This window comes from Selaginella moellendorffii, unplaced genomic scaffold, assembly GCF_000143415.4.
Source record: "Selaginella moellendorffii unplaced genomic scaffold, v1.0 SELMOscaffold_6, whole genome shotgun sequence".
Classification (NCBI taxonomy): Eukaryota; Viridiplantae; Streptophyta; class Lycopodiopsida; order Selaginellales; family Selaginellaceae; genus Selaginella; species Selaginella moellendorffii.
In genome coordinates this window covers 1,561,574-1,589,513 of record NW_003314267.1, presented here as the reverse complement: position 1 = coordinate 1,589,513, position 27,940 = coordinate 1,561,574, and the positions used below count along the sequence as shown (strand labels likewise).

At 46.7% G+C, this 27,940-nt stretch overlaps 6 protein-coding genes and 1 non-coding gene across 15 annotated transcripts; 4 read left to right on the top strand and 3 right to left on the bottom strand.

The window, feature by feature from the left end:
• Positions 1-779: 779 nt before the first annotated feature.
• Positions 780-3,168, top strand: LOC9634316 (protein DA1-related 1). Of its 2 annotated transcripts, XM_002965830.2 has the most exons (12): positions 780-946; positions 1,014-1,118; positions 1,182-1,233; positions 1,292-1,445; positions 1,502-1,637; positions 1,701-1,784; positions 1,844-1,963; positions 2,019-2,231; positions 2,309-2,368; positions 2,414-2,526; positions 2,601-2,659; positions 2,722-3,168. In XM_002965830.2, the coding sequence occupies exons 2-12, from the start codon at positions 1,044-1,046 to the stop codon at positions 3,015-3,017; spliced, it is 1,362 nt and encodes a 453-aa protein (XP_002965876.1). In that variant the 5' UTR covers positions 780-946; positions 1,014-1,043; the 3' UTR covers positions 3,018-3,168. The 2 variants fall into 2 exon arrangements, with proteins under 2 accessions (XP_002965876.1, XP_024526252.1); XM_024670484.1 differs by having other exon boundaries at positions 2,309-2,526.
• LOC112344916 lies at positions 3,169-5,185 on the top strand. 2 transcript variants are annotated; one of them, XM_024670486.1, is made up of 4 exons: positions 3,169-3,521; positions 3,831-4,282; positions 4,342-4,461; positions 4,664-5,185. In XM_024670486.1, the coding sequence occupies exons 1-2, from the start codon at positions 3,187-3,189 to the stop codon at positions 4,243-4,245; spliced, it is 750 nt and encodes a 249-aa protein (XP_024526254.1). In that variant the 5' UTR covers positions 3,169-3,186; the 3' UTR covers positions 4,246-4,282; positions 4,342-4,461; positions 4,664-5,185. The 2 variants fall into 2 exon arrangements, with proteins under 2 accessions (XP_024526254.1, XP_024526253.1); XM_024670485.1 differs by having other exon boundaries at positions 4,526-5,185.
• A 4,824-nt stretch (positions 5,186-10,009) lies between these two features.
• On the bottom strand, positions 10,010-12,972 carry LOC9634314. Of its 4 annotated transcripts, none has more exons than XR_002991855.1 (10): positions 12,438-12,972; positions 11,996-12,076; positions 11,685-11,845; positions 11,580-11,623; positions 11,426-11,532; positions 10,799-11,364; positions 10,658-10,739; positions 10,500-10,588; positions 10,256-10,415; positions 10,010-10,191 (listed from the first exon to the last, which is right to left on the bottom strand). XR_002991855.1 is itself a non-coding variant. In XM_024670405.1 (9 exons), exons 1-9 carry the CDS (start codon positions 12,759-12,761, stop codon positions 10,367-10,369), a joined length of 1,509 nt encoding a protein of 502 aa, XP_024526173.1. In that variant the 5' UTR covers positions 12,762-12,971; the 3' UTR covers positions 10,255-10,366. The 4 variants fall into 4 exon arrangements, 1 of the variants encoding a protein (XP_024526173.1); XR_002991854.1 differs by having other exon boundaries at positions 11,580-11,629; positions 12,438-12,971; XR_002991856.1 differs by lacking the exon at positions 11,996-12,076 and having other exon boundaries at positions 11,580-11,629; positions 12,438-12,971.
• On the bottom strand, positions 12,969-18,111 carry LOC112340430 (condensin complex subunit 1-like). 2 transcript variants are annotated; one of them, XM_024670404.1, is made up of 20 exons: positions 17,979-18,111; positions 17,843-17,924; positions 17,544-17,793; positions 17,327-17,484; positions 16,133-17,273; positions 15,884-16,075; positions 15,227-15,829; positions 15,003-15,179; positions 14,885-14,952; positions 14,609-14,831; positions 14,455-14,554; positions 14,290-14,408; positions 14,174-14,231; positions 13,973-14,124; positions 13,649-13,912; positions 13,528-13,596; positions 13,376-13,465; positions 13,292-13,324; positions 13,190-13,237; positions 12,969-13,132 (listed from the first exon to the last, which is right to left on the bottom strand). In XM_024670404.1, the coding sequence occupies exons 1-20, from the start codon at positions 18,103-18,105 to the stop codon at positions 13,034-13,036; spliced, it is 4,053 nt and encodes a 1,350-aa protein (XP_024526172.1). In that variant the 5' UTR covers positions 18,106-18,111; the 3' UTR covers positions 12,969-13,033. The 2 variants fall into 2 exon arrangements, with proteins under 2 accessions (XP_024526172.1, XP_024526170.1); XM_024670402.1 differs by having other exon boundaries at positions 13,190-13,324.
• A 90-nt stretch (positions 18,112-18,201) lies between these two features.
• On the top strand, positions 18,202-18,275 carry TRNAI-AAU. The gene has a single exon. It is a non-coding gene; the product is annotated as a tRNA-Ile (tRNA).
• Positions 18,276-18,467: 192 nt separating this feature from the next.
• LOC112344895 lies at positions 18,468-21,899 on the bottom strand. The gene has a single exon (XM_024670437.1). The coding sequence runs from the start codon at positions 21,897-21,899 to the stop codon at positions 18,468-18,470; it is 3,432 nt and encodes a 1,143-aa protein (XP_024526205.1).
• LOC9634313 (palmitoyl-acyl carrier protein thioesterase, chloroplastic) lies at positions 20,989-23,865 on the top strand. Of its 3 annotated transcripts, none has more exons than XM_024670634.1 (12): positions 20,989-21,101; positions 21,180-21,362; positions 21,448-21,803; positions 21,867-21,980; positions 22,077-22,266; positions 22,330-22,478; positions 22,534-22,790; positions 22,865-22,980; positions 23,054-23,151; positions 23,196-23,285; positions 23,389-23,453; positions 23,511-23,865. In XM_024670634.1, the coding sequence occupies exons 7-12, from the start codon at positions 22,763-22,765 to the stop codon at positions 23,540-23,542; spliced, it is 429 nt and encodes a 142-aa protein (XP_024526402.1). In that variant the 5' UTR covers positions 20,989-21,101; positions 21,180-21,362; positions 21,448-21,803; positions 21,867-21,980; positions 22,077-22,266; positions 22,330-22,478; positions 22,534-22,762; the 3' UTR covers positions 23,543-23,865. The 3 variants fall into 3 exon arrangements, with proteins under 3 accessions (XP_024526402.1, XP_024526405.1, XP_024526404.1); XM_024670637.1 differs by having other exon boundaries at positions 21,421-21,803; XM_024670636.1 differs by having other exon boundaries at positions 21,867-22,266.
• Positions 23,866-27,940: the final 4,075 nt, after the last annotated feature.

Here is a 27,940-nt window from a genome sequence, read left to right as displayed (position 1 = left end):
TAAGATCTAGAAGAGCTTGGATTTTGGATGGTGGTGACCAGGACTATGCTAAGGATAAAGCAGTAGGACACATTTCTGAACTCCTTTCTCATCATCATTATTGCATTGCTGCTAATGCCACTGTTACTAGGATTCATCCTATTACCTCACACCTTCAACTTCTTAAATAGCTTGTTTGGGAATATTGTGCCATGAGAAAGGTAAGAACTCTTCAACTTCTAGTACTTATGAATCATCACCTACAATCAATTCAAGACATAAAATATGCTTCACAAAGTGGCAAGTAAGAGTGACTCTGCTATGCATAGATTGCAATGCACACTTTACATCCAGAGCTCCAACCTTTAAATTCAATGTCATAAAATTTAAGTGGAAAAACGTTTTTATCCTTACAAAGGTATGATTTAGTTCATTAATTCTTTAATTTTGATTTGATGATCAATCTCTAGCTATTCGTTAATACATTAGAGTTATGCCTAGGATTTCATCAAAGGTAAGCAAGAGTAAAGATTAATTTCAAAGCTAACATCTTTTAGTAAGAAAATAAATAAACAAATCAAAACAATTATTTACACTAAAAATTTAAATACAGCTTATTGTATTAGCGAATAAACTTTAATGAAAAACAAATTTAAGATTTAAATCAGAATATACCTTGATATTCTTAGTAAGCTCGTGATCTGGGCCGTCGCGACCGATGAATAGATCGAACGGCTGCGATGCGTCCATTCCATCTGAAGTTAAATTTTCTTTCTTAGATCTTTTTATTTTGTTTGTAGGTCGTAGTAGCGAGGAAATGCCTCGGAAGGCGAAGCGCATTAGGAATGCCTAGTCGGGTCTCTGATCGCGTCGCGGCGCGGGAGCTCCAGATTTCCAGCAGCCGATCGCGAGGATTCTCATTCCAGCGCTCATCGATCGATCGCTCCTAGGCTTTCGCCATATCGAGGTGAGATTGGAGGTTTCCCTGTTCGCCACTGTGATCTAAATGTGGCGGACTGTTCATGGATTGCCAGGGTTTTAGATTTTGGGACAAGCTCTCCACAATGAAGTGGTTTGATAAGATTTTCAAGCCTTTGCACCAGAAGGTTCATGAAATCTCCCATAATTCGTCCTCCGAGGTACTTGTGCTTCTTTCCTTCGTGTAAGAAACAAGAATTCTAGACAAAGTAAGCGTGTTATAGGCGGACGAGGAGCTGGATCGAGCCATAGCTTTGTCACTCAGCGATCACTACGGTAAATGTTTCGATTGAAGTTTTTGGTTTCACTGGTGACGAGGTTTTTGCCTTTCCAGACGACAAGCCTGCGGCAAGAGACAAAGGCGCCACAGACAACGACGAGGCATTGGCGAGAGCTTTGCAGGAAAGTTTCATCAGTGAAGGCCCCTCTGGCTTCTCCTCTGGCTTCTCTTCTGGCTTCCCATTCGGTGGCGATGGACGAACACGCAGGTAGCTTTCTGTGTTACAAATCGTTGCGAGAGTCTCTTCGTCTAAATGCCTCGCAGGTTTTCTGGAGCTCACGTGTGCGCACGATGTAAAAAGACCATCGGACCTGGACGTTTTCTAAGCTGCATGGGAGGTTTGTGGCATCCGGAATGCTTTAGATGCACGTCGTGCAATAAACCAATTTCGGGTTCTGAGGTATGGTCGCAGTTTTGCATTGTTGGTTTCTCGGATTCTATAAGCGGGTGATCTTTTATGCAGTTCTCGGTGTCTGGAAACGATCCTTATCACAAAGATTGCTACAAGGAACTGTTTCATCCTCGGTGTGATGTCTGCAACTTATTTGTAAGGGCGTCTCGACAAAGTATCTTGTTCGTGCATTTATGTTGGTTTTTGTTCTTCAGATACCGCCAAATTATTCTGGCCTGATAGAGTATAGAGTTCATCCTTTTTGGGGGCAACGATACTGTCCTTCACATGAAGATGACAACACGCCCCGATGTTGTAGCTGCGAGCGTTTGGAGGTAAGCAAACATGAATCGATCTGCGTTGTTCTTACTTTGCGATGTTTTCCTGAAGACGAAAAACTCCAAGTACGTAGTTCTAGACGATGGTCGAAAGCTGTGTTTGGAATGCATGGATTCTGCCGTCATGGACACAAACGAAGGGCAGCCTCTGTACCAGGAGATTATCAACTTCTACGAGGGCATGAACATGAAGATAACTCAACAGATACCGATGCTTCTTGTTGAAAGGCAAGCACTCAATGAGGCTCGTGCACACGAAAGTAATGTTAGTAGATTCTCGGCTTTCTTTCCTTTCCTTTAGTTCTTTCTCTCCTTTTGCTAAGAAAATTTGCTTTGTTGTAGGGACATCACCTCACCGAGACTCGCGGATTGACTCTATCCGAAGAGCAAACTGTTACCTCTGTAAGTGGAAGTTTTGCTAGAGCTAGACTCATGAAATGCTTGCAGGTGTTTAGAAGACCGAGGAGCCGGGGGTTTTTTGGAGAGATGAGAACGGAGTCGATGAAGCTCAGAAGAAACTGTGAGGTGACTGCCATTCTGGTGCTGTATGGGCTCCCCAGGTAAGCAAAAACAATATTGTTTTTGCTACACAAACCATATCGATGTCTAAAACTTTCCTCCGATCGACAATTAGATTGCTGACAGGATCCATTCTCGCGCACGAACTAATGCACGCATGGCTCCGACTGAACGGTAAAGTTCTTCGCAAGCTCAAAGTTTAGGAAACTCACTCAAAGCTTGTGGAAACGTTCCAGGATACCCGAGCCATTTGAATCCGGTGGTGGAAGAAGGCATTTGCCAGGTGATGGCGCACACTTGGCTGGAGTCGCAGATTGGATCGTCGAGCAGCTCCTCTCACGGCGCTGCCAAGCCGGCGCCACACCAATTCGACACGAGCAAGCTGCGCGAGTTTGTGATGCACCAGATCGCAATGGACCCTTCCCCGGCCTACGGCGATGGCTTCCGGATCGGGCAGAGCGCCGTCGTCCAGTTTGGACTTCCCAGAACTTTGGATCACATCAAGCTCACGGGCGACTTCCCCGTATCGTGAGACTATGATCCGCCGACGTGGCTCGTACGGCTCGCCACGTCTATAACCACGCGGACATCACTTTATTGGTGTGTGCTTGCGTGGCAGATTTTTTCTTGCCAACGCGGACACCACTTTGTAAAACCCCTTAGTACGTGTCACTTCTCTGTTCTTAGGGTTTATCGTGGCCATGGCGAATGTGGCTTCTTGCTCGGCCTTCTCGGCGCCTCCCGCGCGAATGGGGGATCTCTCGATGCCGATGGTTGCAGTAAGGGCTAGAGCGGGGAGTCAGATTGGAAATGCGCGGTGTCAAATGGTGGGATTTAGAGCGAAGAGAGCGGTGAGCATTCCCTATCGGGGGCTTGGATTCCCAGCGCAGGATTACGTCAAGGAGGTGGATCGCATCGTCCGAGTGGCGTTCCCGGACAGCTCGAGGATTGAATTTGTGGGCAACAGCACCTGGCGCTCGCGACTCCGGCCCGTCACTTTCTTTAGCGTGTCGGCAACACCAGTCTGCTACCTCAGGTAAGATTTCCCGGACGCTACCTTTGAGAGAGCCTTGTAGCTCTTCTAGCTCGCTTGGAATGTTTCCCTTTGTTTCTCCGAGCTAGATAAGTGACAAGGAAACTGTGAGTGACAAAGGAAACTTACTTGAGTGTCGATCTAGAAGAGCTCGCAGTGTTTCCAGCTAGAGATCTATGATCTTCTCGATGACGTAGAGGGAGTTTGGACAGCTCTTCGTGATCCATCCTAGAGAACTTTGTTTTGTTTCGACTTGTCTTTCCTGTAGAAGAGCTAACTTCGCCATCTTTTTTACGTTTGCGTTTCTCGCAGGGTGTTCTACCGGGAATCAACCAAGACTTTGGTGCTGGAATCGGACAAGCTGGTGCTCGAATTCATCGGACTGCCACCCGGCATGAACGACGACATAAATCTACAGTTTTCGCTCGGGGGTGATCTTGGTGCGCAGTCGTCCATCGCAAGCAACGCGAGCAATGCTGCCGGTCGCTTCCACGGCTCCGTTTCGCTGGGGCTCGACTGTGACTTGCCGTTGCCTTTCTCGCTCATGCCCGAGGCCATCGTTCTTCCTGTAGGCGACGGGATACTGGACCGAATACTTGGCGCCATGGAGTTTGCGTTGCTCGACGGGCTCCTCGCTGACTACAAGCAGTGGTGTCGAGCAAAGATGGCCCGGGAAATCCAGGAAAGGGAATCAGCGGCAACGACGTTTCCAGCAGCGGCATCGTGAGTCGAGAGTTTTGCTTGGCCACGGACTTGCGATCGAGGCAAGAAAGAAATTAAGATTTTGGTTCTTTTGTCTGCTAACTTTTCTTGTGCGGTGCAGTGTATAGTAATTAATCCGCGCGGAAGCAGCCAGAGAGTAGCTCGCTCGAGCTTTGTCTTGTTGTTCTTGGAAGTTCTTGCGAGTTTAGCGGGCAGCGACGAAGTCCACCGCACTATACAGGTACCATTTTTCTTTCGACTTTTGTACCTTATCGTGAACATACACTCTCACACAACGCATGTAGGTAAGACGAAAATTCGATCAAGCTCCTCGAGTTCTTCGCCAGAGGTTCTCTCTTTTCTCCTTTCTTCGTGGTTGGAAGGAATTCTCTCTTTCATTCTTTTTCTTCTTCGAGGACTAACCGCCGGTTGAATGCAAGTAGGCTATCCGATCGTCGAGAATCGAGAGCTTTCCTGGGATGGCTATATATTTCTTACGAGCGGATACGATACTGATACAGGAGATATACTCTTCAAACTTTTACCGTTATGGTGAAAGTAAAGTCCCTTGCCCCCCAACGAACACAAAACTTATGGACTCTAAAAGTTTAAAGACGCGATTCAACGCTAGCTAGCTAGCAGCAGCAGCTCCCGAACGATCGACCAAGGGTCATTAAAGCGCGCGCGCGAGAAAAAAGAAGAGTTTTTTTCTAGAGTTTTTCTCGCGACGCAGTAGCGATGGAGGTGAAGAGCACGTCGAGCGTGCATGGTGGCCGGTTGGATCAGCCATTGGATCTTCTCATTTGTTTACGATCCGAGGGACAGCACTTAGCAAAAGGAGAAGAGCTCACGCGTTTCTTGCCGAGCACTGTGTGTAAGAGCTAGAACAATCAAAACGATGAGATATAAGCTTTTTGTAAGAACCAAATCTTCCATTCACGAATTCGAGTACATATTATAAGTCAGTCGATCGATCGACCGCAAAACACTGTCACGCAAGGAAAGAGAGGAGAGAGAGAGAGAGAAGAGAAAACGGTGGTGTTCTTCGCGTCAATTATGTGATGAGAGAAAGTAGAAAGATGGCGATCGAGACTTGCCTGAGATCCCGCGAAAAGAAAAGTTTTTAGCGAAGCCTCCCTCGAGCTAAATCTTCGCCATGGAATCTTTTTTGCTTCCTCCCAGCACTGTGTATGAAGCTATGGAAAAACTTACATGTAGTAGCAGTGTGTCACGTAAATCCTTTCACCCCGAGGCTTTGGAGAATTCCTGGCACACTTTGCGACGATGACGACGACGACGTTCCTGGAAGGAGGAATCGAAAAGTTTGTGCGTTAGAAACTTTGCGCCAACAAAAGTGAGATCCACAAACCTTGGAGAGGAGGAAGGCATCATCTCGAAACAAAGTGCGAGGATCCCGGAAAACATGACTGCTGCTGCCGCTGCTGCTGGAATCCTGGTTTTTAATCCTGTTGTTCTTTGTAGTTGCTTTCTTTTTTTCTTTTTTTTTTCCTGTTGGTAGGTCGGCTGGGCTCAGTAGATAGCACACGGATCGTGGATCTGTTCCGGGAGACAATTCACCGAGCGACAATCCCCGAGAGTCTGGCCATAGTCGCCGATTTGGCAGGCACCCGGCATGTTGTTCCACGAGCAGCACGAACTCAGTTCCCAAGATGCTGGAACTTCATGACTGGTCTCGGTAAACGAGCCATGAACCTCCTGGTGATGCTGATGCTGATGCTGTTGATGGTGGCCGTCGTGACGGTGAAGATGAGAGACTTGACTCTCCTGCTGCTCCGGCTGCTGCTGCTGCCCCGTAAAACTCGCCAGGAAATCCGATGGAGCGATGTGATGGTAGACTCCTGTTCCCGGATCCATGAAGCTGCCGCTGCTGCTGTTGTCGTTGCTCTTCCCGGGGCCACTTGAATGATCGCCTTGCAAGCTGTTGTGCTGCTGGAGACTGCTGACTGCTGCAATTGCTGCCTGCTCGTCCATGTTGTACATGTCTGCTTGATGAGGAGGCGACGGCCCAAGTTGGTACCACTCGGCGCTGGCGGTGGCCGCATCAACGCTTACGAGACCGGCAGCGGCAGCTCCACCATCACTGGCTGCAGCGCGGTGATCATCGGCACGGCCATACTCTTGAATCAGAGTGGAAATTGCTTCCCCGTGGCCAGGAGTGTAATGAGTGTGCTGCTGGGACGGCAAGCCGTGCTGCGGAGTTGCGTCGTCGTGTGGCTTCACAGCATTCTCTGAAGGAGGCCACAAGCATTTGTTAGCTCAGATAGAAGCAAGTAAAGCCAAAGCTCCACAAACTTACGCATTTGTTGCTGGAGGTTGAAGAAGTGATGCATCGCCTGTGTTGGAAATGGCTGCTGCTGCTGCTGCGGAGGCTCGCCGCTTTGCTCGGCCTTGAGCTTGTTGTATGCCTCCAGCAAACTTAAGCTCAAGCTCTCGCAGCCATGATGCTGCTGCTGCTGCTGTGAGGTACTGACTTTGAAACGATTTGGACTGCTATTGATCACAGAGCCAGGCGTCGTGATGGCCGAGTCCGCCGACTCCGTGGACAATTGGCTTGAAGGGAGCTCCAGCTTCAGGCCTTGGTCATGGTGATCCACCACTGGCATCACCAGAGGAAGAGGCCTGGAGCACGAAGTATTGATGGTGTTGATAAAAGAAGACCCATCGTGACCATGAGCAGCTCCTCCGCCGCCGTGATCCATCTCGTTGGCGGCGTTGGAGGCCGAGGTTCCGGTGAGGTAGAAGCCATGGTGCTGGCGTCCAGCGCTGCTGCCAACGTGATAAACTTCCCCCTCGTGATCTTGTTGCAAGAAGAGCGAGCTGCCGCTGAGATGGTGTGGAAGGCTGTGGTGCTCGAATCCCGGGTGTGCACTCGACCAGCCCAGTGCTTCGCAATGCTCGGTGGCGGCGGAGCTTGACGAGGATGCTGCTGCTGCCGCGATGAGTGCCGCGGTGAGAGCTCGAGGATGGCTCGAGCCCATTCCTTGCCGCTGCAAAGCTTGCAAGGTGAGGCCATGGAATTCGGACCTTGGCTTGTCGGAATTCTCCACGAGTTTGCTTCCCAAGAGGTTGAATCCTCCATAGAACGAGCTTGGAACGGTGTTGGAAGCGTTAGTGTGGTTGGTCGATGAGTTGGAGCTGTTGATGGCAGCTTGGATGTCTGGAGGATAGACCGGGAGCCCCGCTCGCTGCCGACGCTTGATCCGGGTGTTCCAGTAATTCTTGATCTCGTTGTCAGTGCGTCCTGGCAACTGGAAGTAGCCAAGAACAAAAAATTAAGACAAGAAAAAACTCTTATTTTTCCAAGCAAAACTGGAGAAGATAGAGCTCGAGGATGGAAGGCACGAAGAAGAACAAGAACATCGCAGCTAGAAATTTACACTCCGAGAAGATCTCAGCGAACGCAAGCAAGGTAATGAAGAGAAAGAAATACTCCACAGAGCCAGGAATTCCTCGGACAAAGAACACGCCATGAGCATCGGTATTTCAAGAAAGATTTCTTGGCGAGCGAGGAAGCGATCGATCAAGAAGCCAGGGATTGTGGAAGATCGCTCACCTGAGTGGCCATGCGAGCCCATTTGTTGCCGAGCTTGGCGTGGAGCTCGATGATGAGCCGCTCCTCCTCGGGCGTGAAGGCGCCTTTCTTGAGATTGGGCCGGAGGTGATTCGCCCAGCGCAGCCGGCAGCTCTTGCCGCATCGATACAGCCCCGACTGCTTCTGGACGTTGTTCCAGTTCCCCTCGCCGTGCTTCTGGACGTAGGCGACGAGAATCGAGTCCTCGGCCGACGTCCACGGTCCCTTCTTGAGCGCCGCCGCCGCGGCCGAGCACGGGGCTCCCCCGTCGGAGTGATCCTCACTTCCGCTCTCCATTTCCCTGGCGCCGATCGATCGATCGGTGTGCTGCCGGCCCGGCGCTACTGCTGCTGCCGATCGATGCCGCCACTGCCGCTCGAGACGATCAAGAGAATCGCGCACATTGCTACTCTAGAATGCCCGGCGCCCCGAAATTTAGGTCAGCTAGAGCGCATCATAATTGAGAGAAAGAAGAAGTAGCGAAGAGAGAAGGAAGAAGAACTAATAAGAAGCTTCTTTCTTTCCACTGTTTCATTCGCTCATGTGCTATGCTATTCATGTGTATACATCCACATGTATGTGCCATGGCCTGTCCGTGCATTACCGTATTAGACCATTTCTCCACATGGCCCAAACCAATCATGGCCCTCCCCCCTGGCCTGTCTTATACTACATTCCCTCTGGCGACATAATTCCAGCATTTTTGGGACCGGACAAAAAAAATTGGCCTTTCTTCCGCCACTCACCACACCCTTGGCTAATTAACGATTCGGTTATTAGGCATTTAAGCTCACCACCACAAGGAGGAGGACATTTAAAATTTTGGCCGGGGGCGCGCCAAATCGATTGGGGCTGACGTGTTTGGCGCCATATAGGCGTGTACGGCTTCCTAGTATGCAAATATGCCCCGGGAAAGCGACAGGGATGCAGGGGCCAAATCTGTCCGTACGCGCCGAGGAATGGAAAAGCTTTGTCCCCAGGTTTGTACCGTACTGTGATGATGTAGATGCATGCCACATTGCCACCTAATCTGGATGTGGTGGCAATTTTTACCTCTAAGTACTACCACCGGGTAAAAAGCAGAGCTAACCCATAGGCCCATTTCTTACCATCAGCTGGTACACGGTATTCACAGTCCAATGTGACAATGATGCCCCACCATAATCATGTACGGTCGGTACGGCCATACTTGTGGCCCGGGCGCGGGAGGGGTACGGTAAACAATGGCCGTATGCAGCTGGATTGGGCCATATTGTCATTTTTTGTCAAGATCATACCATGAAGAGTGTTTGTATACGCTGCTTTCGTCGTGGTCCTGTGCGTTCTTTTCAGCAAATGTGGGGGTGGCGGGGGAGGGGGGAATATGCGTAATTCCAACCAGTGGCATATTCTAAAACCTTGTAGAATTGTAGGTAAAGGTCTCCCAGGAATGTTCACATCAGGGCATTGAATTGAGGCCTTGACATCAGTAAAACACTTTCTTTTTGGCTTTTGCTTTTTTCGCTCTCTCCTTTCTTTTGGCTTGGCTGGCCAGCTGCCGGCATTGTTGTACCAGTGGGTGGTCGAATTCAAGTGAAATCCCCTAAGCTTTTACAACGTAGCTAAACTCTTTCGGGGACAAAGAAAAGGAATCGTGGAATCAAATCGAGGTTAAGAGCTGTGTGTGTGGGGGGGGAAGAACAAAAGGCCTGGATGCCTCTGTTCAAACGTGCCTAAGGCGACATGCTATCAAGCTCGGGATATGTGGGATGTTAACAGCGCAACAACGACTGCGACGACACGTTAACAGCCAGAGAAAAACAGGGATAAAATGTAAATAAATAATGCCAATTTATTACTCAAGGTAACTTTCTCCACACAAGGGGAGGAGCGGAGGGAAAATACCTTCGTAATTGGACACCTGCAACATCGACGCGCTGTCGCTGTCGCTGTCGCATTTTCAGGCCTTCCTAAAAGCAACGAAAGAACACTGGGAGCCGCCATGGCGCAGGACACGTGGCGCGAGCGGGTAGGCTGGGGTGAAGAGGGGGAGGGGGTGGTAAAAAGTCAACCCGGATATTCCCGGCCTGGTTACTTTTTACCAGGCTCGCTGATCATGCATGCATTGTGGGATGAATCTGTTGATCTGTTTATACTGTGTTTGTTATGGTTGATGATTCGTTTGTTTTGACGTAGAGAAACTAAAAGCAGAGACCAATGCCGTGTTGAATGAGAGACCATCATTAGCTTTGAACGGAGAAAAAGGTGGCATATTAACGTGTTGACCTAATTCGCTCATGAGCAAAAGAAGAAAAGGTGGTAGTCTAGCGTGTTGACGTGTTGACCAAATTCGGACATGCCCGCCTCTTTCTTTTCTCTTCTTCATCTTAGCTTTCTTTCCTGCGCAAGAAGAAAAGCTATAGAGTTTGATGACAAGCTGATTGATTGCTTGATAGAAACATACCCGGTTGTCTTCCCAGAGAGTGGCCGTCTGGGATAAACACAATCCGCCGGGAGAGAAAGGGAGAGAGAGAGAGAGAGCTCTTTCCTCCGCCGCGATTCCTTCGCTCTTTCATCACACCACTGCATACTCTACAGTAATCTGTCGCCCTGCGAGCATAGACCTGCATTGATGGGTATGAAAGATGACTTTAGCACCTGGTGTGTGTCGTCACATTCACACTGTGCAATCAAAGGATGAATCATACCTGTGCAGGTGCCTTTTGGCAGACACGGCCTCTTGTACACTCGAGAAAGTTATCGTGAAAACGTCGCCGGTTTGATTCTTTCGGAAATCCTAGAGAAAAAGCAGAGAAACCGAGTTTAGGCCAGCGTGCTGGAAATGGAGAAGCGAAAAAGAACTTACAAGAATCTTGCCTTGTTTTTCAAACGCGTCAGCGACAGTCGACATTGGCGTGTTCTCGAGCAAGCCACCGACTGTCAAGACCCTGGTAAAAACAACACTAAGTGATTGCAGGAAACGATACGCTAGCAGGAAAACAAGAACCTGCTTTTCTGGACGGGCCCGCCAAGATGGATTAAGTTTCCCGCGGGATCGCTTCCTTTGCTACACTTCTCCCTGTTGTCGCGTTCCAACCTTGCGTCAAAAGTGCTCGCTGTTCTTTTGGATCTTGACTCTGGCTCCCGGTCCCTGTCGTTCCTCCGAGGCGAATCTTGTTCATGCTTTGTTGACGGAACACTTCTGGCAGGGTACTTTCCATTCTCAACTTGTGCATTGGCTGTGCTCGGACGCGGTTGGACCCTCCCGGAACCAAGAGCCAACGCCTCATTCCTAGGAGGTCTTGGGAAACCAGCACCACCGAGGATGCCTGGGCCGCGTCCCGTTGGAGGAAAACACGATCGGGGGCCTTGGACTCCGAGAGGTCCCCCCATGAAGTTCATCCGAGAAGTTATGTCGGATCCCATAGGCTGGAACGGAGGCCGAAAATCATTAGGACCCATTAAAGGGTACATTGGTTGGCCAGGAGGAGGTCGGATACCAAGCCTTGCCAAATGCAGCATTTGCTGAGATCGTAGCATGTGTTCCTGGTTTAAGAGTTCTTGCAACTGGGCCTGGTGTAAGTACAAGAAGTAAGACACATTTCAGCATGAAACTGAAACAAACTGGACTTACGGGCGAGAAGATTTCTAAACCGGCAGTACATGCACGAACATGGTTCATGTCGGGTCTTCCAGGACCCATGATTCCGGGAGAATAATTGGGGCGGTAAAACGGGGGTCCTGCAAGGACAATATCAACACGAGCTGGAAACACCAAAATATAGTACCTCGGATCCTAGAATCGGGAAAGTCTCCAACGCGATCGTATCGTCTGTCACTATTTCCAAACGAGATAAGTTAACAGCGGACAAATCAAAACTGCAGTTTCTTACCCCCCATGGGGCCGATCATATCTTCCCGTATATCTCTCGTGAGGTTGCTTTCGGCTCCGGGGGCTGCTGTACAGGTGCCTTTCGTAGTCATGATCCCGTCGTCGTTTCCTGTCTTGCCGGGAGCCCGTGTTTCTCTCTGCCTCACGATCTGATAAGGCTCGCTGTTTCCCGCATTGGCAAGCCCACACACATAAGTTCTAGCTCGAAGGCTCTAGCTCTATCTATTCTACCCCATTAGTTGCTGCAGTCAGCACTAGATAAAACACTATGACTACTGCGCAGGCAAAAACAAGGAAACTAAAAAAATATACCATGGTCTCGTTGGAGTGTTGCTTCCTTGAAAGTTTACCATCCTTCACCACGCCGTGTTCAGCTTGCTTCTTGCTATTCACCTTGAAAATGTAAACCAAACTCCAACTTTGTGAAACTCGACTCTCAAGATAAAACACTATATAGCTGGATGCTAGAGAGGACCTTTCGAGCATCATTCGAGCGAGTTCTTCATGAATAGTTGGAAAGGAAAAAAGAACAAAAAGAAAAGAAAACGATGTAAAGCGTACGTAAAAAAAGGAAGAGAAAAATGAGAGAGTAAAAAAAAAGGAAAAGCAGATGTTAATGCAGGGAAGGAGGCGCCGCTAGAAAACTCTTCAAGAAGCAATGCCGACGAAGCTAAGATAGAGACTGGACTGGAGAAAAAAAGATTAAACCAAAAGGACTAGTAGCTATGAAATAAAGGCGAATAAGAATGATCACCATGGGAGCCATGTCGAAGAACTCGCCGTCCTCCAGATCAGTCTTTGAAGAATGCCTAGTACTCCTGGACTCTGGCATTCTTCCCCCTCTTTCGATAGCACGATCCGGCTCTCTCTGCGGTTCTACAGACCCCGATATTTCGAGAGAATCCATGCTCGCGGCCTGCCCTTCCACCGGATCTGCTGCATCGTCCTGCCCCATACTGGCATCCTCCCCAACTACACGATAATCTACATCCTCCTCCTCGCCGGCTCCTTCATCGGATCCAAATTCGTAGTCCGAGCCATCGAAATCTAGCAGCTCTTCGATCTCTGCCTCCGCCATTCGACCAGGTGATGCAGTCGGCAGAGGAATCGATGCTGATCGCGGCACAAACCCTAAGATGGAGTAGCGTTGAATGCAGCCAGCGCCCAGCCTCAGAGGATCTGGTGAGAATGGAGCATCAGCGCAGCGGCGATGAGATCATCCCCAATCCTCCCGCCGAGCATCTCTTCCCCACCTGGCGGCGCGGTTTCGCTGGGAATCCAAATAAACCAAAACCTATGTTGATTACACACAGCACTTGGCATAATGTCCGTGCTGATGGACGGTTGAGCTTACTCTTCCTCAGAATCGCTCACCGTTCCTCCATCCGTACACGTACTTTCTTCTTCTTCGTCTGTGTGTCCTCCGTCCAAGCTCTCGGAGTTTTCACGCTGAGATGAACAGTCGATTGTTTTGCAATTGAGAGAAGAAAGGCCGAAAAAGCTCACCTTTGCATACGAATCGATCGAAACCGGAGATCTCTCGGAGTTTTCAAGCTGAAAAACAGCGTCAGGATTGTTATGAATCGAGAAAAAATGGAAGTAATCTACCATGGCATTAGAATCGATCGATCCCTTTCGTCCCTGGGAGTTTAACACCATGTCAAGCATACGCAAGCGAGGTTAAATGCTTACCGTGACTTTGGACCTCGTTGAAACACGAGAGCGGTGTTTGCATTTTGTGCTGGAGTCGTCTCCATTCATGCTACCACCAGAACTTTCACGCTGTGGAAAAATTTCCAAGTGACTTCATATAAAAAAATCTATGTCGGTCAGCTGAAACTTACCGAGTTAGTCGAAACATGAGACCGGTGTTCGCTTCCACTGCTGTAATCGTCTCCATCCACGCTCCCAGGCTGAGCAACAATTGCAAGGCGAAGTTCCAGGATTTTCGAAGAGAAAGAGTACCTTGACGCTTGAGGCAACAGGAGTCCTCGGGCAAACTTCCTCGTCTTCTCCCGACGTGCTTCCGTTTGAGCTCACAGTGCTAGATGCCTGCTCTTCATCGTTTTTGAAAGCTCCATTCGACTCACACCGTATGCCGTTGTCTGCGACGTGCTGGGCTTCCATCGCTGCAACCTCCTCTTCTCTCTTTTGTTCGTGGCATGCAGTTATCTTGAGCTCAAACTCTTCCAGGAGCTGTCGATAATCCTGCTTAGCCAGCTTCTTAGCCTACATATCAAAATCATGAACGAAAATATTAGAACTTGACTCGTAACTCGTTGTTCCTACCTTGCTGCATATGGTTTTGAAAGAATCCAGGACCTGCTCGTCGACCAAAGCATTGGCAAACTGTTTAAACAAGTCGATCAACCTTTTCATTGCCTTGTCAGTAAAAGTCAGCTGAGAAAGGCAGTAAGCAATCGCTTGCCACTGTGCTCGATCTAAAACAGAGCTTTATCACGTAAAGTGCAGTTACGATTTCAAGCTTACCAGATGTTCCAACGAATCTGTTGCACAGCTTCTCAATTAAGCCTTCAATTTGCCGATCCTGACAAAGTTAACGCAAATTGAGATTATGACACTGGTGGTGGAATTTGATTTGTTACCTTCTTTATGAAGTCTAAGAGGAACTGCATGATATTACGAAAGGTATCTCCACTGATGTTAGTAGAGCATGACAAACGGCTAAGGATATCCGGGAGAAAATTGTAAATTGGACTTGTCCCTGCAACATGAATTAGTAGCTGCTATACTGTTCAGACAAGAGCTACCTCGTTTTGATAGCTCGCTGAAGAAAAGTTTTGCAAGCTCTGAAATTCGACTGTTCTCATCCTGAGTTCTGATAGCCATTTCGCTAATATGTCCCTTAACCTGTAAGTGACGATCGATGTAAATACCGAACAGCTGCCTCTACCACGAACAAACCTTCATCATATCATTTAGAACCAGGTGAGAGATGACAAGCACAGCATTCTTGCGCACGTAGTCGGATCTGTCGTGCAGCCGGGCGTATATATTTTCCGTCCATGGTTCCAGTAAGTTTGGAAACCGAAATGCAATATCTCCAAGAGAAATAATACAGTTCGAGCGAATCGCATCCTCGGGGGAATTTTGAGCAAGAGTAAATAACAATTGCAGGTTTGCGTCACTGGAACGTTCTTCTCCTTTATGATAAATGGAAAGAATCGAACGAATGCTTACCAGTAGTTGGAATCTACTGCCATAAGTTTACACAGACATAGAACTACTGATGACCGGAGCTGAGGAAACTGTGGAAGGAAATAGCGTATCAGAAAGAAAGAAACAAAAAATATCGTACCTTTTGCAAAACAGTGGAGTTCTTACAAAGCTTGGAAACCAGAGGAGAAATGCTACCAATAAGGAGCTTTCTAGTTTCTGAGCCAGAGACGATTTCACGTTCCGCCTTTTCCAGAAGATAATCAAGCTTGACGTCTTCTGCAGCAGCGACTCCCAGTTCTGCATTAATGCCTTCGTCCTAGAAAAGGTGGTCAGTTAGATCAAGAAAAAGAGAAGGAAAGATACCTTGGAAGATGAAACTCCATCTTCTGCCGCATTAGCATCAACAGCTGCTGCTTCTCTTTCTTTGTCACATTTTTGTTTTCGTATGCCTCTGACGCATGACTCGATGTAAACCAGATGCTTTAGCGCGACGTGCCCCGTGGCAAACAGAAACCTGCTTAATAAGCTCGAGTCCAGTCCTTCATCGGTTTTTTGAAGAGCAGCATCTAAGAACTTCAGCATTAGAGCTGACATAAACGCCTCTGGAACGGGATGAATGGCATATATCGCGCTTATAGCCTGTTCTGCTGCCGAGTACCAGATCTCATCGGGTAGAAGTTGATCGGAGATTAAGCTGGCAAGTATGCTGAAAACTTTGTGGCCAGGTTGAAGCTGCTGCTTGTCCTCGATCGAGAGGCGTTGAAGGGCGAGACAGGCGAATCGTGCCAGTAAACTTTCTTGCTTGGCCCATCGTCCAAAACCAATGTCCACCACGTTCTGTATACGAGAGCTAAACACCTTTGGAGATGCTTTCGCTATCATACAGAACAAGGACAAAGCACATCGGCATTGCTCCGGTGTTACACCAACAGAGTTGAACGTAAAAATATCCCATAACGCTGGCTCCTGTGTACGAAACAAAGTAAAAACAAACGAAGAGGAACTTGAACAGAAAAATACCGTGCCAGCAGGAATTTCCCTCTTTTTCACGAGACTAATCAAAAGAGCCTCGATGGACGTCAGATGCCCGACTGGGGCTTCAAGAACTAGCTGGAGGAGATTAGAGGCAGTCTCTTGCGGACTTTTCTTTATATACGTCACGACAAAGGCACCCTCCACAGCTTCATATATGCTCCTTTCCTGAGAGAAAACCTGACCAAAGTAGCAATAGCAATTCAGTTGAGGTACTACTACAAGTAAGCTTCTTACCAGAGGCAGCATCTTCCGCATACATTCTTCCGCTCCATCAATGCTGAACTTATGGCACTTTGTAAGAAACTGAATACTTTGCTGAACGTCAAAAATCGCGGAAGACGAGAAGAGTTGAGATATAACTGGTATAGTTGACGCCATCGTTCTAGAAAAATGCAACGCAGACTCCAGCGAGGCCACGAGAGCTCTGGTTTGCTCAAGACTTCCAATATCGCAGCGCTTTTGCGTCTCAGGGGGACCTTGAGACTCAAATGTAGCGGTGTCTTGCGTCTCGTTATCGTTGGCAGCCTCCTCTTGTGGCTTAAACCTTGCAGTTTCCGTTTCCGTTTCCCCGGAAGTTCCACTTCCTTGAGTCATTTTCTCCAACTGTAGCTTGTAGATCTCGAGAGTCGCTTCAAAACGGCCAGTCTTGAGCATAGGTCCAAACGGATTGTACTCCAGTAAAGTTGTGAGGAGTTGAAGAGCGTTTTTCCTCACAAGAACTGCTTTATCATGTAGACGACCAGCGGCAATGTCCACAACCTGATTCCAGAGGCTGATTGACAGGGAATTCTGCTCGCACAGGTAACCCCATGTCTGCAGCACACAAGCCCGCGTAAAAGCATTCGTGTCACGGGTTCGTTCTATTAGAACGTCGAGCATGGCCTGTTTGTTCCGGAGCCTGATATCTTCGCTTAAGTTGCTGTCATTGTCTCCGAAAGCCTTCACCACAAGCCTTCCCAGCACCGTAACAAGAGCGTTCCTTATTTTGTACGACTCCCCTCCAAAGTGCGGCATAAGAACGCTGAGGTTGGCGGCCAACACTTTGGGTAACCTGTCCGCCAGCTCCACGAGGAAAAGCTTCACATTGTCTGCTACTGTAGGTAACCGGTTATACTCTGCTTGGCCTGTCATGCCGATTTCCCTCAGAATCCCCACTGCCAGAGTGTTGTCGCCATATGATTTATCCGAGACAGTCACCAGATCTGCTAACGGGATCGGGACATGTTCGCATTTGTGTAGCAAGTCGATCAAGGAAGGCAAGAGTTGCTCGTGGTAATCATACTTGACAGCACACGTTGCTAGAAACTTGCAAACTTCGTCTTTTGCTTCTTTGTCCTTCATGACGGTTGGATTTTCGAGTAGCTTCAGCCCGAACCTGAGAAGCAAACATCAACCAAGTGCGTAGAAAGCTGTAGAAATAAGGCTTACTTTGCAAGGAAGTTAAGAAGCCCATTCTCAGGCCGTGCCATGCCATAGAGAAGTTGTAAGTCCGCCTCCAAAACACGCGTGACTGATGATACTATCCGAGCTCGAAAGTCTTCCCACTTCCAAGACAAAGTTGGATTTTTCTTACGAGGCTGCTTGCTCTAGAACACATAAAAGGCAAAAAGGATAGAACCAGGGATAAAAGAAAGAAATGTTCTACCTTAGTCGATGCTTTAGTCTTCTGCGAGTCTGAGCAAGGCGCCTCCTCGAGAGTATAGATTTGTTGAAGAAAAAACGAGTATAATTTGAGAGCGTTTTGCTGGGAGTGGATTTGCTGACACAAAAGTGCTGGATCACTCTCCGCATCTTCACGCTTCAACGACGCGATGCTTGCGATAAGGAGTGTAAAATTCGAGCAAAGGCTTTCGATAATCAGTCTCTTTGTTGAGGGCTGCAAAGAGGGGAAATTCCTGCAAATCGAGCCCGGATCAAGGCGCATTCTTTCCGGAAAGATCTTACTTGACAATGGCAAACAGCTGATCGAAAATCGCTTGCTCCTCAATGCAGGTGACCTCATTGTCACCGAGCTGGAACGCGACCTCTACGAGACAACCGTGATCAAGATACCCTAGCGATGGACACACCAAAATCTCACCTTTGGCGAGCTCCTCGCCATCGGCCGTCGAGAAATCGCGCTGGACGACGAGAAAATCTTCCTCACCGCAATCTTTCTCGAGCTCCTCAAGGCCGCCGCTCTGTGGGATCACGAAACATGGCGCCATAGCTTCCCCAAGGCGGGAAATATGAAAAAACCTGATAAAAATCCAACCTTTACGTTGAAAATACTGGAACGAAAGCTCTCACTCGCCAAACATGGTGGCCTATTAGCTCAGTTGGTTAGAGCGTCGTGCTAATAACGCGAAGGTCGCAGGTTCGAGACCTGCATAGGCCAGAGTTTTTCTTTTGCTCACTTGACTTTGTCTTCTAGCGTTCCAATTTATAGGGTTCTTCATTCTTACTCTGATTTCCAGCAAGAAATCACGAGCGCTTTCTTTTATCGCAGCTGCGCATCGCAAAATTTCTATACTTGCCTCTGATCTATTGGCGTGCATTTCCAGCGATTTCCTAGCATATTTCATCGATTTCATCGGCGTCCCGAGCGCTTCCCCTTCTCACAGGCGCTGCGCAAGAAATGCCGGAAGGTAAGCACTGCCAAATCTCTCTCGAACGCGTTCTTGAATCGGATCTTGCAGGCTTCCATGCCGCCGTTGTCGATCAGCTGGCAGATTTGCAGATTCTCCTCGGATATTTTGATGCCGGCCCTCGGGGAGATGAATGCGATCTTGATCTCCATCCTTTTCAAGTAGTAGCGCTTCCACTCCACCATGCAATGCGGCCTTCTAATCACCAGGTAGCTCTTCTTGCTCCCTTCTTCTTCCCTTAGCTGCAAAACCTTGAATTTGGCCTCGCCAGCTCCCCATATTATCTTTAGCGCCCGCTTCATAGTGTCACTATAGGAAACCCATCGACTGTTCGTGGTTTCTCTGCCGGAAACTTCGATCTTTTCGTTCATATCCACGCAAGTGAGTGAGATTGCCTTGTTGAAGTCGTCGGCTGTTAGATCATACTCCAGTGTCCCAGAGTTCAACTCCGTCACAAGAAATGGCCGCAACCGCTCTATAGTTCCATCTTTGTGCTGACGGATCCACTGGTAGAGCCTGTTACCCACATTGTCTACGTTTCCAACAGCAATAAGCTTGCCACCAATTACTGCGTCTCCCGTTATGTCGAGCTTGAGTCCAATTTGAGCCCTGGAGTTCAGAAGCATCCGTCGGTAGTCTATGTCGCTTGTAGGTGGAAACTCCATTCTAAGTTGAGCTGATTGCAGGAGTTCCACGATTTGATGGAAGGCAGGAGGCTGCGAACTCAGGCATTTCTCTATTACAGCCTTGATTCCCGTGCAATCGTGAGAGAGTTGCGGTAGTTTTCCAGAGAGCAGTATTTCTTCCCCGATGGTTTGCCCGGTGATCATTCCTACGCAGGCTATACCAAAGTTGTACGCATCGGTCTTCCTGAAGTCCGCCGCTGGTGCATGGGGGAAGTGAAACGGATACTTCAACCTTCCAGCCAGAGTACTCAAGCTATTTTGTCCATCTCGTTTTCTGAAGTTGGACCGAGCTGAAACTTTGACAGTGATGCCACCGGTGAATTCGTCGAAGTGGCCTTTCTCAAATTCCACCAGCAGCGTATTCAAGTCCGAGAGCTCGCAGTTATGTTCATGCAAGTAGGCCACGCCTTGAGCAACTTGAAGCAGGATCTCGATGGTCAATACAAGAGGGAACTTTGTCACTCGGAAGTGGCCTCCAGAGACCCGCTCGGTCACCACGAACAGGTTTTCCCCGTGCCTTGTGTAGCCGAAAACTTGCGTTACATTTGGATGGGGCCTGTTTCTAAGTTCTGCGTGCCCTTTGTCAAGCTCCTTCAGGAGCTTTTCAGCTTCATTTCCTGTTCCAAGGGCTTTTACCATCACAGGTACGTCTAGCCATCTTCCTCTAAACATCGTCCCATGGTTTGACATTCCTACAAAATCGAGCAGTACGATTTCCTCTGGACTGATGCACGGAAAAACTGAATCAGCAGCTGACTTTTGAACTAAATATTTTGCCAACTTAACTGTCGCCTCGTCCGATGCATCAAGTAAGCCTTTAATGCTTTCTGCCAGTCTCTTTTTATCATCTTCCACATATTGCTCAGGAACAGCAGGGAACGTCATTATGTTATCGCTGTGGTTACCAGGGTTTATGGCTCTCAGTGTGGTTTCACATCTGTTGATATCGTCAAGAGCTTTTCTGAATGCCCACGGGTTATGCTCGTTCAGCACTGCCATATGCAACCACCTATCTTCACTGTAAGACTCTATCAGCGACAACGCAGTTCTCAAGGTAGTCACCAGTTTTATCTGAACGGCAAACCATGTGCGAAGTCCCAGCTTAGTTGGAAATTCCCGGTAGCTGAAAATCTGCTTGCACCTCGACTGCAAGAAGTGGCACTGGTGAAAATTTCTGAACGGAGCAGCAACAGAAATCTGGCAGATCATATCTCCTGCAGCGAGTGTCAGCTCTTCGGCAGCTTTGCAACTGGACATATCACTGCCTGTGAAGCTGGATTGGAGGTTGTACCCACCAAGCAACCTTTCCTTTAGCGACCACAGCATCCTGGATATCTGTTCGAAGGTTGGTCTATCTTTCGGATTCCTGTTCCAGCACCTGTTGAGGAGAACAACCAGCTCCAGTGGACAGCCTGTTGGAAGGTCAGGCCTATTTCCATCTTCGATCGCCTCGACCAGTTTATCTGCCACCAGCTGCTTGCCATCGTCCTGAAATGGCAGCGTTCCAGTCAGGATCTGGAAGCAAGTAATTCCGAAGCTGTATACGTCGACTTCTCTGGAGTACTTCTGGCCCCTCAGCATCTCTGGAGCCATGTATTGGATCGTCCCCCTTTGGTAAGACAAGTCCGGTGCAAAGCTTATAAAGTTCGACTTTGAGACTCCGAAGTCTGTTAACCTCGCGTCGAAACAAGTGTTGCAGGCATGGTTCTTTAATGTCTTAACGAGGACATTCGAAGGCTTGAGGTCTCGGTGAACCACATTCCTTTGATGGAGGTAGCTCATGCCGCTTGCGATCTGGAGCATAATGTCTACAGAAGTTAAAAGTTGCAGCGAGCCTTCAGCCTTCCTTATAACACTGGTCAGGTCCCTTTCCATCAGCTCCATGACAAGGTAAGCCTTCTCATCCTTCTGATAGTATCCTATCATCTGGAGCACGCTCGGGTGCGGTTCTAAAATAAGTTCTTTCAGGATGTTCACCTCCTTGTCGAATGAAGCATCACCGCTTCTAAACTCTTTCACAGCAACTGGTGCCCCCAGCCATTCAGCCTTGTACACAGAACCAAATGCACCCGAACCTATCAAAGTTTTCAGTTCGAGGGCCTGAATGGTGGCAACGGCTCCTCCTCTGCTTGACATCAGCTTGTTAACAAGGTACTGTGCCAGAACATACCTGTTGTCAGTTTCTGTGATGGAATTTGCTCTCATGAAGAGCTCCTTTCTATCTCTTGATGTGCAGGGACTCAGGTCCTCCATCGCTGAACGCAGGTTCTCTATGTGCTTGCGCTTGGAAGGCATGGCCATGAGGTACTGCACACCCGGGCTCCTAATATCCGTGGCACAATGAATCATGTGAGCATTGACCAAGGCCGTCAATCTACCCAGACACAAGCAGATCTCCGCAAAGGCTCTGGAATCAGTGAGCCGGACTGCAGCATGGTATAGCCATGTCTCGTCTTGGCACTGCTTGAGAAGCTGCAAGGCTCTGTTCAGCATACAACCGAGCTCCTGTATGGCCAGGGGAAGTGGCTTAAGTTCGGAGCAGCTCTGCCAAAGCCGCACGTATTCTTCGACTACCGAGCATTGGCTTTGCAGGTACTTGCACTGATGGCTGTTGAAGTGGAAATTATACTTACTGGTTTTGTTGATTTCGTGCAGCGGTCCGTCCAGCAGTTCCTGCGCCATTTCCATCTCCACCGAGTCAATTAACCTTGTCAAGAAGAAGTCACAGAGATTTCTGTGTCAGTGTGGGATACGGCTCGGCTCGCTGACGTGAGTGCCATCGGTCGTTTATTATTTTTTTGGAGTTCATACTCCTGACCCTGAGGCTTTTTCTCCCCTAACGAGTGTTTTACGTTTCTTATCCAGGCTCTCAAATGTGTTTTCATGTGTTATGGTATTGGTGGTGTCATGAACTTACAAGTGAAAAAATATCGGAACTTCTCATCATGTTTTTTGGTACAAAATGCGCTTTGATCGTTTCCTCTCTTTGATATATCCAGAGACGACGGACTGGGAGGAGTATCCTCGTTACGTTGGTCTTAATGGGCTAGATCCGGTAAGTTTGTCAGGAAATCTACTTTGTTTTTCCTTGGGCAATTGTGTGTGCTTTTGCTTGCAGGCCACGAAATCAACAAACCCGAGAGCCTTGTTCGAAGTAATGGCTATGCTTCGCAGCCATACAGCCAGTACTCCCCCCAGCTCCGTTTTACGCCGATGGTCAGCTCTATGGACAGTTCGCTTTTCGTTTTCCTGCTCCGGTGTACCACGGTCAGTATCACTTCGTAGAGCCACCTGGATCCCTTGAAGAATGATGGATCAACAGGTGCTATTGTGACAAAGAATGTGCAACGACCGGTTGCAGTGACGGGGCCTTACATTGTTTACCAGTCAAGATGACATTCCAAGCTGAAGAAATCCCGGCCGAGGGGGCGCTTCCTCGCTCAACAAGGTGCTGGCAGCCATAGCAGCACTCCTGGTGGTATCGCCTCGGCCTTACAGTCTGGCGCTGGAATCTCTAAGGCAGTCTATCGCCAGACCTCGGGGTGGACAAGATGGCCTCCACTCATGAACCATTTCCAGGTGAGTGAGCTCTCTCACAGCTCTTCTTAAGCTCTGGAAAAGTGATCACAAAGTTTCTAGTGATGGTTTTCCAGGAGGTTGCGTTAAACCACGTCTGGATGTCCAGGCTTGCTGGAGATGGATTTGGAGCAACGCATGCAATGATCCGGCACCATGGGTGGTGTCGGGAGTGCATGTCCAATGCTTCATGGTATGCTCACTTTCTTCTTTTGAATTTCTTTTTCTGTCCCAAACTTTGTGACGATCTTTGTGGATCTTTGTAGGGGCGATGCGCTGAGATAGATACTTGGGTGGCGGGTAAAAATGGCATGCGCCTCATGCGAGACTACAAGTCGGGCCAGATTTTGGCCAGAGCAACAAGGTGTGCTGTGAGATTTGATTGTGATGAAAGCATTCATCTTGCAGCACCCGGGTGGTGATGAATCAGACGACGAGGAGGCTTTCTAAGATGCCCAACGACGTCCGGGAGGAAATAACTCCATTCTATCTCCCAAGGTCGATGGCACTACACAGTTTGCCCGCTCGGGTTTGACAATGAGTAGCTCACTTTCCTTTTTCTTTCCTGCGCTTTTCTAAAGTATCATCTTTGCATTTGCAGCCCAAGGCATGGAGATTTGGACATGAACCATGAACAACGTAAAATACATCGGATGGATGCTGGAGGTGATCTGAGTTTCTTAAGTAAAGCAGGAGTCTCTCTAACTTGCTCCGGTTGTGTAGAGCGTGCCTCTCTCTATTGTTCAAGACCATGACATATCGAGCTTAACTATGGAGTACCGGCGAGAATGCGGCCAGAATGACGTTGTAGAGTCGATGACCTGGGTACAACACGCAGATTGCTTGATCGCGGACGACGATTTGGAAACGAAGAGAGTGAACTTTGGCGGAAGTGACGAGGAAACTCTCCCTTCTTTCGAGTTCTGACCCGTCACTCTGCAATCGCAAGAGGTGAAGCAGGCACGGTGGCTGCTCCACACCGTTGGGCGGAGGAAGAAAAATCGAGAAGCCTGATGCATTTGTTCTCCTTTCACGTAGCCAAATAAGAAACAAAGTTGTTGAGAAATTTTTGGTTCTATCTCCGACTCTCCTCTCCTTTGGAGATCTAGGAAGATGTCCTCCATATGTTCGGTGACGTGTCCAGTGCTAATAAGCAACTCAAATGTCTGGTTTACTGTATTATAGTTACAATTAATAATGTCCCAGAGCATGAGAAATTCTCATAAAAAAAACTTTAGCATTGCAAGTACCTAAATCTGGCAATTGCATCAATGATTATAATTCATTGATTTTATGTTGAACCAACATTAGCTGTGGCAATAAATATGTAATTGCATGTGGGAACATTATATATTTACACTGGATTTTTATTTTTTGAGTTTGCACATAAAAATATTATACACCCAATCACCCAGTCACTTTAGATTGCTATATAAGCAATCTAAACATACATTATAATATTACATGGAACATGTCAAGTGCATAGACACTTCATGCCATTTGTGCAACATATCATCTCCTTTTTTTTCTTTTTTGAGTAATTTGATTAAATCCACAATCATGGAGCTTTGTATATACAAGAAAGTGCAAGATATTGTGATAACCAATCAATGGATGATTTTTGTTTTTCTTGGCTCGTCAAGATTTTGGGTCAATGGAGACATAAACTGATTGCATCATATGTCATGCAACAGCTTGTCAAGATGAATGGTGATGTCTAGGATCACAAAGTTGGGGAGATTTGCAAGCTAGCTTGGGATTTCACTTGTGAGCTTGAGTTATGATGGAGGGGGAGGGCATCATCATCAGCCTTGCCATAATAAACTGCACTATAGGAATTATGCTCCTCCTCCACCACTATCATCCTTTTTTATTTGGCTCAAGCTTCAAGAGGAATCCCAGTTCTAATTCTTTGAGTAATCCAAATTCCACCAACAACACCAATCTCACCCTATCAAGAGAGAGAGACCAAGGAAAAGAGATGAAAAAAGGAAGGAGTATGAAATAAGGAAGCAAGGGATGCTAAAGCTTTAGCTTTCCACTCTTAGCATAAGTAGTAGACAAAGAAGAAGCCATGCATTGTGCCCAACAAAGTTGAGAATTGGTTGAAGAGACCATTCACATTTCTTTGAAAGATCAAGTAAGTTTGTAGGTGTATGTTGCTGAACTTTCTTACATATTGAGTTTTTTCTTTCTCTAGATTTAGGAATGATCTGCCTATTTTAGGAGTTTTGGTCCTCACCAATTTTAAGGAATAACACTTGTTCTCTTTCAAGGAGAATTTGATAGAATTTTGCTTACCAGCTTTCAAGAACATATCTTCATGGACTCAGATGGCTCCTAATGTAGTGTAACCTAGTTTGATTCCATAATAAGATCTAAATTTAATACATAGTAAGATCTACTGTTATTATGGGATTTATACTCCATAACATATGGGCTCACAAGCTCATGGGCATATGCAAATATTACTTTGTGAGTCACACATGTGTATTACAACAATTTAAATACACATGTTTTAGTTTTTTCATATATTTTAAAAGCTTGCATAATTTTGTTAGGCTACCCACCTTAGATTCACCTCCAAGTATACCTCCCCTCCAAAACTATCATTACAAATTGTTTGCCATACATTAACTTCACTCCTAATAGCAATAATAACTTTAATATTTGCATCAATTACAAGGATATTCTTATAAGTTCCACCACTTGCCTTCTTTAGCTCTAATAACTTCAATGGCATATGTCCAAAATAAAATTTTCTTTTTTTTGCTTCCTCTAGAAGATTTATTTACACCACCCCACATTACTAGAGTTGTATGGATGTAAGGAATAAACTCTCTAAGTGTCATAATCTAAAGGATCCTTTGAAATCACAATTAAAATAGTAAAGAGTTTGTTGAATAAAATTGAGTGCAAGATCAAGTTCAAGACCAAATCCAAATACTAATATATGTCATGGGGTGAAAGCTTAAAGTGATCATCTCTCAAGGGGGGGAGGGGTGGTGGGGTTCCAAAAGTATAATAAGAAGAGTGAGGTTAAGGATTTAAGTTAAAGGAAAACTTTAGTGGTGTTTTTGAATTGTACTAAGGTTGGGAGTAACTTTGGGTGGGAGTGAGCATGGATTTAAGAAGTGTTAATGAGGCCCCTTAGAGTAATACTTAAAAACAACTCCCAACCAATAGACTGTTTACAACTTCCAAGGGTGGGTGACACCTTATTATATGCTAAATATGGTTTGCACATCAGACTTTTTTTTAGTTTGGTAACTATAACAATGAAAGTAATCCTCCATATCATAAAATTAATCCTCCAAATTTTTAGTTATTCACTCTCTTGAAGATAGGTGAATGCTTTGGTTTGTACTTGAGAATTGTTTATAGGACCAACTCCACCTTGATTTACTCAACTTTTTTGGTTCAACCTTAGTACCCACTAAGGGGTTTATGCCTTTTGCATGAGGAAGGTTCTAGTGAGGAGATTTTTAAATATGAATTTAGTGATAAAGTTTAGTTGTCTAAGGCTTAATTGGACACTTTAAAATGACAAATGGTTTATACCAATGCTTTGCTAAAGACACTCATCAAAGCATGATGAGAAGTAAAAGATTGTAGATACAAACAATGCAGAATGAATAAACCCCTTAGTGGGTACTAAGGTTGAACCAAAAAAGTTGAGTAAATCAAGATGGAATTGGTCCTATAAACAATTCCCAAGTACAAACCAAAGCATTCACCAATCTTCAAGAGAGTGAATAACTAAAAATGTGGAGGACTAATTCTATGATATGGAGGATTATTTTCATTGTTATAGTTACCACTAAACAGTCTTAAATATCCTAAATATATAAAGTTACCTTTAACCAATTTGAAAAAAAATGCATTATTGTTCATGGGCCCTTTCCCTTTATATTTGAACATTTATGAACCATCTCTTGAGTTATTATCTTTGATTGGTTACAATAGATTGCCAATTCTCTTCAAATCCCCCTCTCTATGTTAATTGAACCACACTCCCCGCTAGTACAAATAACCAAACACATATGGCCTAAAATATTTTTAATATTCCTTGATACAACAAAACTTATTTATGAGACTCTCTAAATCAATTTGGGACCAACCCCAAGTATAGATATTTTAACTCCACAACTCCATCATAAAAAAAAGGCTTAAACTCCTAAGAAAAGGCAAGGACTAATGAGCATTATGATACTCAAGTTAAGCACCATTCCACATAAGTTGAGAGCACTACAATCAAGATTGTAGTGCTCTAAATCATAACAAATTTATACCAATGCTTTGTTAAAGGCACTCATCAAAGCATGATGAGAGGTAAAAGATTGTAGATACAGACAATGCAAAAGGTATAAACCCCTTAGTGGGTACTAAGGTTGAACCAAAAAAGTTAAGTAAATCAAGATGGAGTTGGTCCTATAAACAATTCCCAAGTACAAACCAAAGCATTCACCAATCTTCAAGAGAGTGAATAACTAAAAATTTGGAGGATTGGTTCTATGATATGGAGGATTACTTTCATTGTTATAGTTACCAAACTCAAAAAAAGTCCTATGTGCAAACCATATTTAGCATATAATGTTAAATCTTAGTGTGAGGATGTAGCATATGTGGTTTTTACCCTATATCCTATGGTGATTTACCATAAGATAACACTATGAAGTGGAACCTAAACCCTCTTTATGCCACATGACACATGCCACATGTCATATGCCACATGTCCAAAGGACAGTGGTGTGAAACCTAAGGTTCAAGGCCTTGGGCCACTAAACGAAGGAACAGTGATAAACTCCCAAGCATGGAGCCAAGGAGTGATGGAACTAGTCTGGGGAGCAACTCCTGAGCATACAGCCCAAGGAGTGAAGGGACATGAGCTTGGAGTGACTTGGAACAATCCTAGAGTATCCAGCATCCCAATGCCAGGACCAACATGCAAAATAGAGCCAAATGGAATTTGGCGCTATTTTGGCATATCGGTGGCCTAACGCAAGGACATGGGTACTCCACCAGTTAGCATGGAATGAAACTTGGGCTTAGACCTCAGCTGGATGTAGAACAAAGACAGGCACGCAAGTGTAAGGAACCGACTCCCCGAGATGTCGTAGGCTAAAGGATCCCCAAAAGCTTGACCGAAATGA

Bases quoted from the DNA above. Each gene is read 5' to 3' on its own strand.
- LOC9634316 (XM_024670484.1), top strand. From the start codon at position 1,044: ATGAAGTGGTTTGATAAGATTTTCAAGCCTTTGCACCAGAAGGTTCAT. The intron at 2,527-2,600 runs GTAAGCAAAAAC...ATCGACAATTAG, and splicing joins GTGCTGTATGGGCTCCCCAG to ATTGCTGACAGGATCCATTC. The intron at 2,660-2,721 runs GTAAAGTTCTTC...GAAACGTTCCAG, and splicing joins CGCATGGCTCCGACTGAACG to GATACCCGAGCCATTTGAAT.
- LOC112344916 (XM_024670486.1), top strand. From the start codon at position 3,187: ATGGCGAATGTGGCTTCTTGCTCGGCCTTCTCGGCGCCTCCCGCGCGA. The intron at 3,522-3,830 runs GTAAGATTTCCC...CGTTTCTCGCAG, and splicing joins ACACCAGTCTGCTACCTCAG to GGTGTTCTACCGGGAATCAA.
- LOC9634314 (XM_024670405.1), bottom strand. From the start codon at position 12,761: ATGGCGGAGGCAGAGATCGAAGAGCTGCTAGATTTCGATGGCTCGGAC. The intron at 11,846-11,995 runs GTATATTTTTTT...TGCGGGAAACAG, and splicing joins AACACTCCAACGAGACCATG to CGAGCCTTATCAGATCGTGA. The intron at 10,416-10,499 runs GTATGATTCATC...CCATCAATGCAG, and splicing joins GCCAAAAGGCACCTGCACAG to GTCTATGCTCGCAGGGCGAC.
- LOC112340430 (XM_024670402.1), bottom strand. From the start codon at position 18,105: ATGGCGCCATGTTTCGTGATCCCACAGAGCGGCGGCCTTGAGGAGCTC. The intron at 14,125-14,173 runs GTAAGCTTGAAA...GCTCTGTTTTAG, and splicing joins CAGATTCGTTGGAACATCTG to ATCGAGCACAGTGGCAAGCG. The intron at 13,597-13,648 runs GTACTCTTTCTC...ATTGTTGCTCAG, and splicing joins CTGTTGCCTCAAGCGTCAAG to CCTGGGAGCGTGGATGGAGA.
- LOC112344895 (XM_024670437.1), bottom strand. From the start codon at position 21,899: ATGGAAATGGCGCAGGAACTGCTGGACGGACCGCTGCACGAAATCAAC.
- LOC9634313 (XM_024670634.1), top strand. From the start codon at position 22,763: ATGGCCTCCACTCATGAACCATTTCCAG. The intron at 22,981-23,053 runs GTATGCTCACTT...GGATCTTTGTAG, and splicing joins TGCATGTCCAATGCTTCATG to GGGCGATGCGCTGAGATAGA. The intron at 23,152-23,195 runs GTGTGCTGTGAG...TTCATCTTGCAG, and splicing joins ATTTTGGCCAGAGCAACAAG to CACCCGGGTGGTGATGAATC.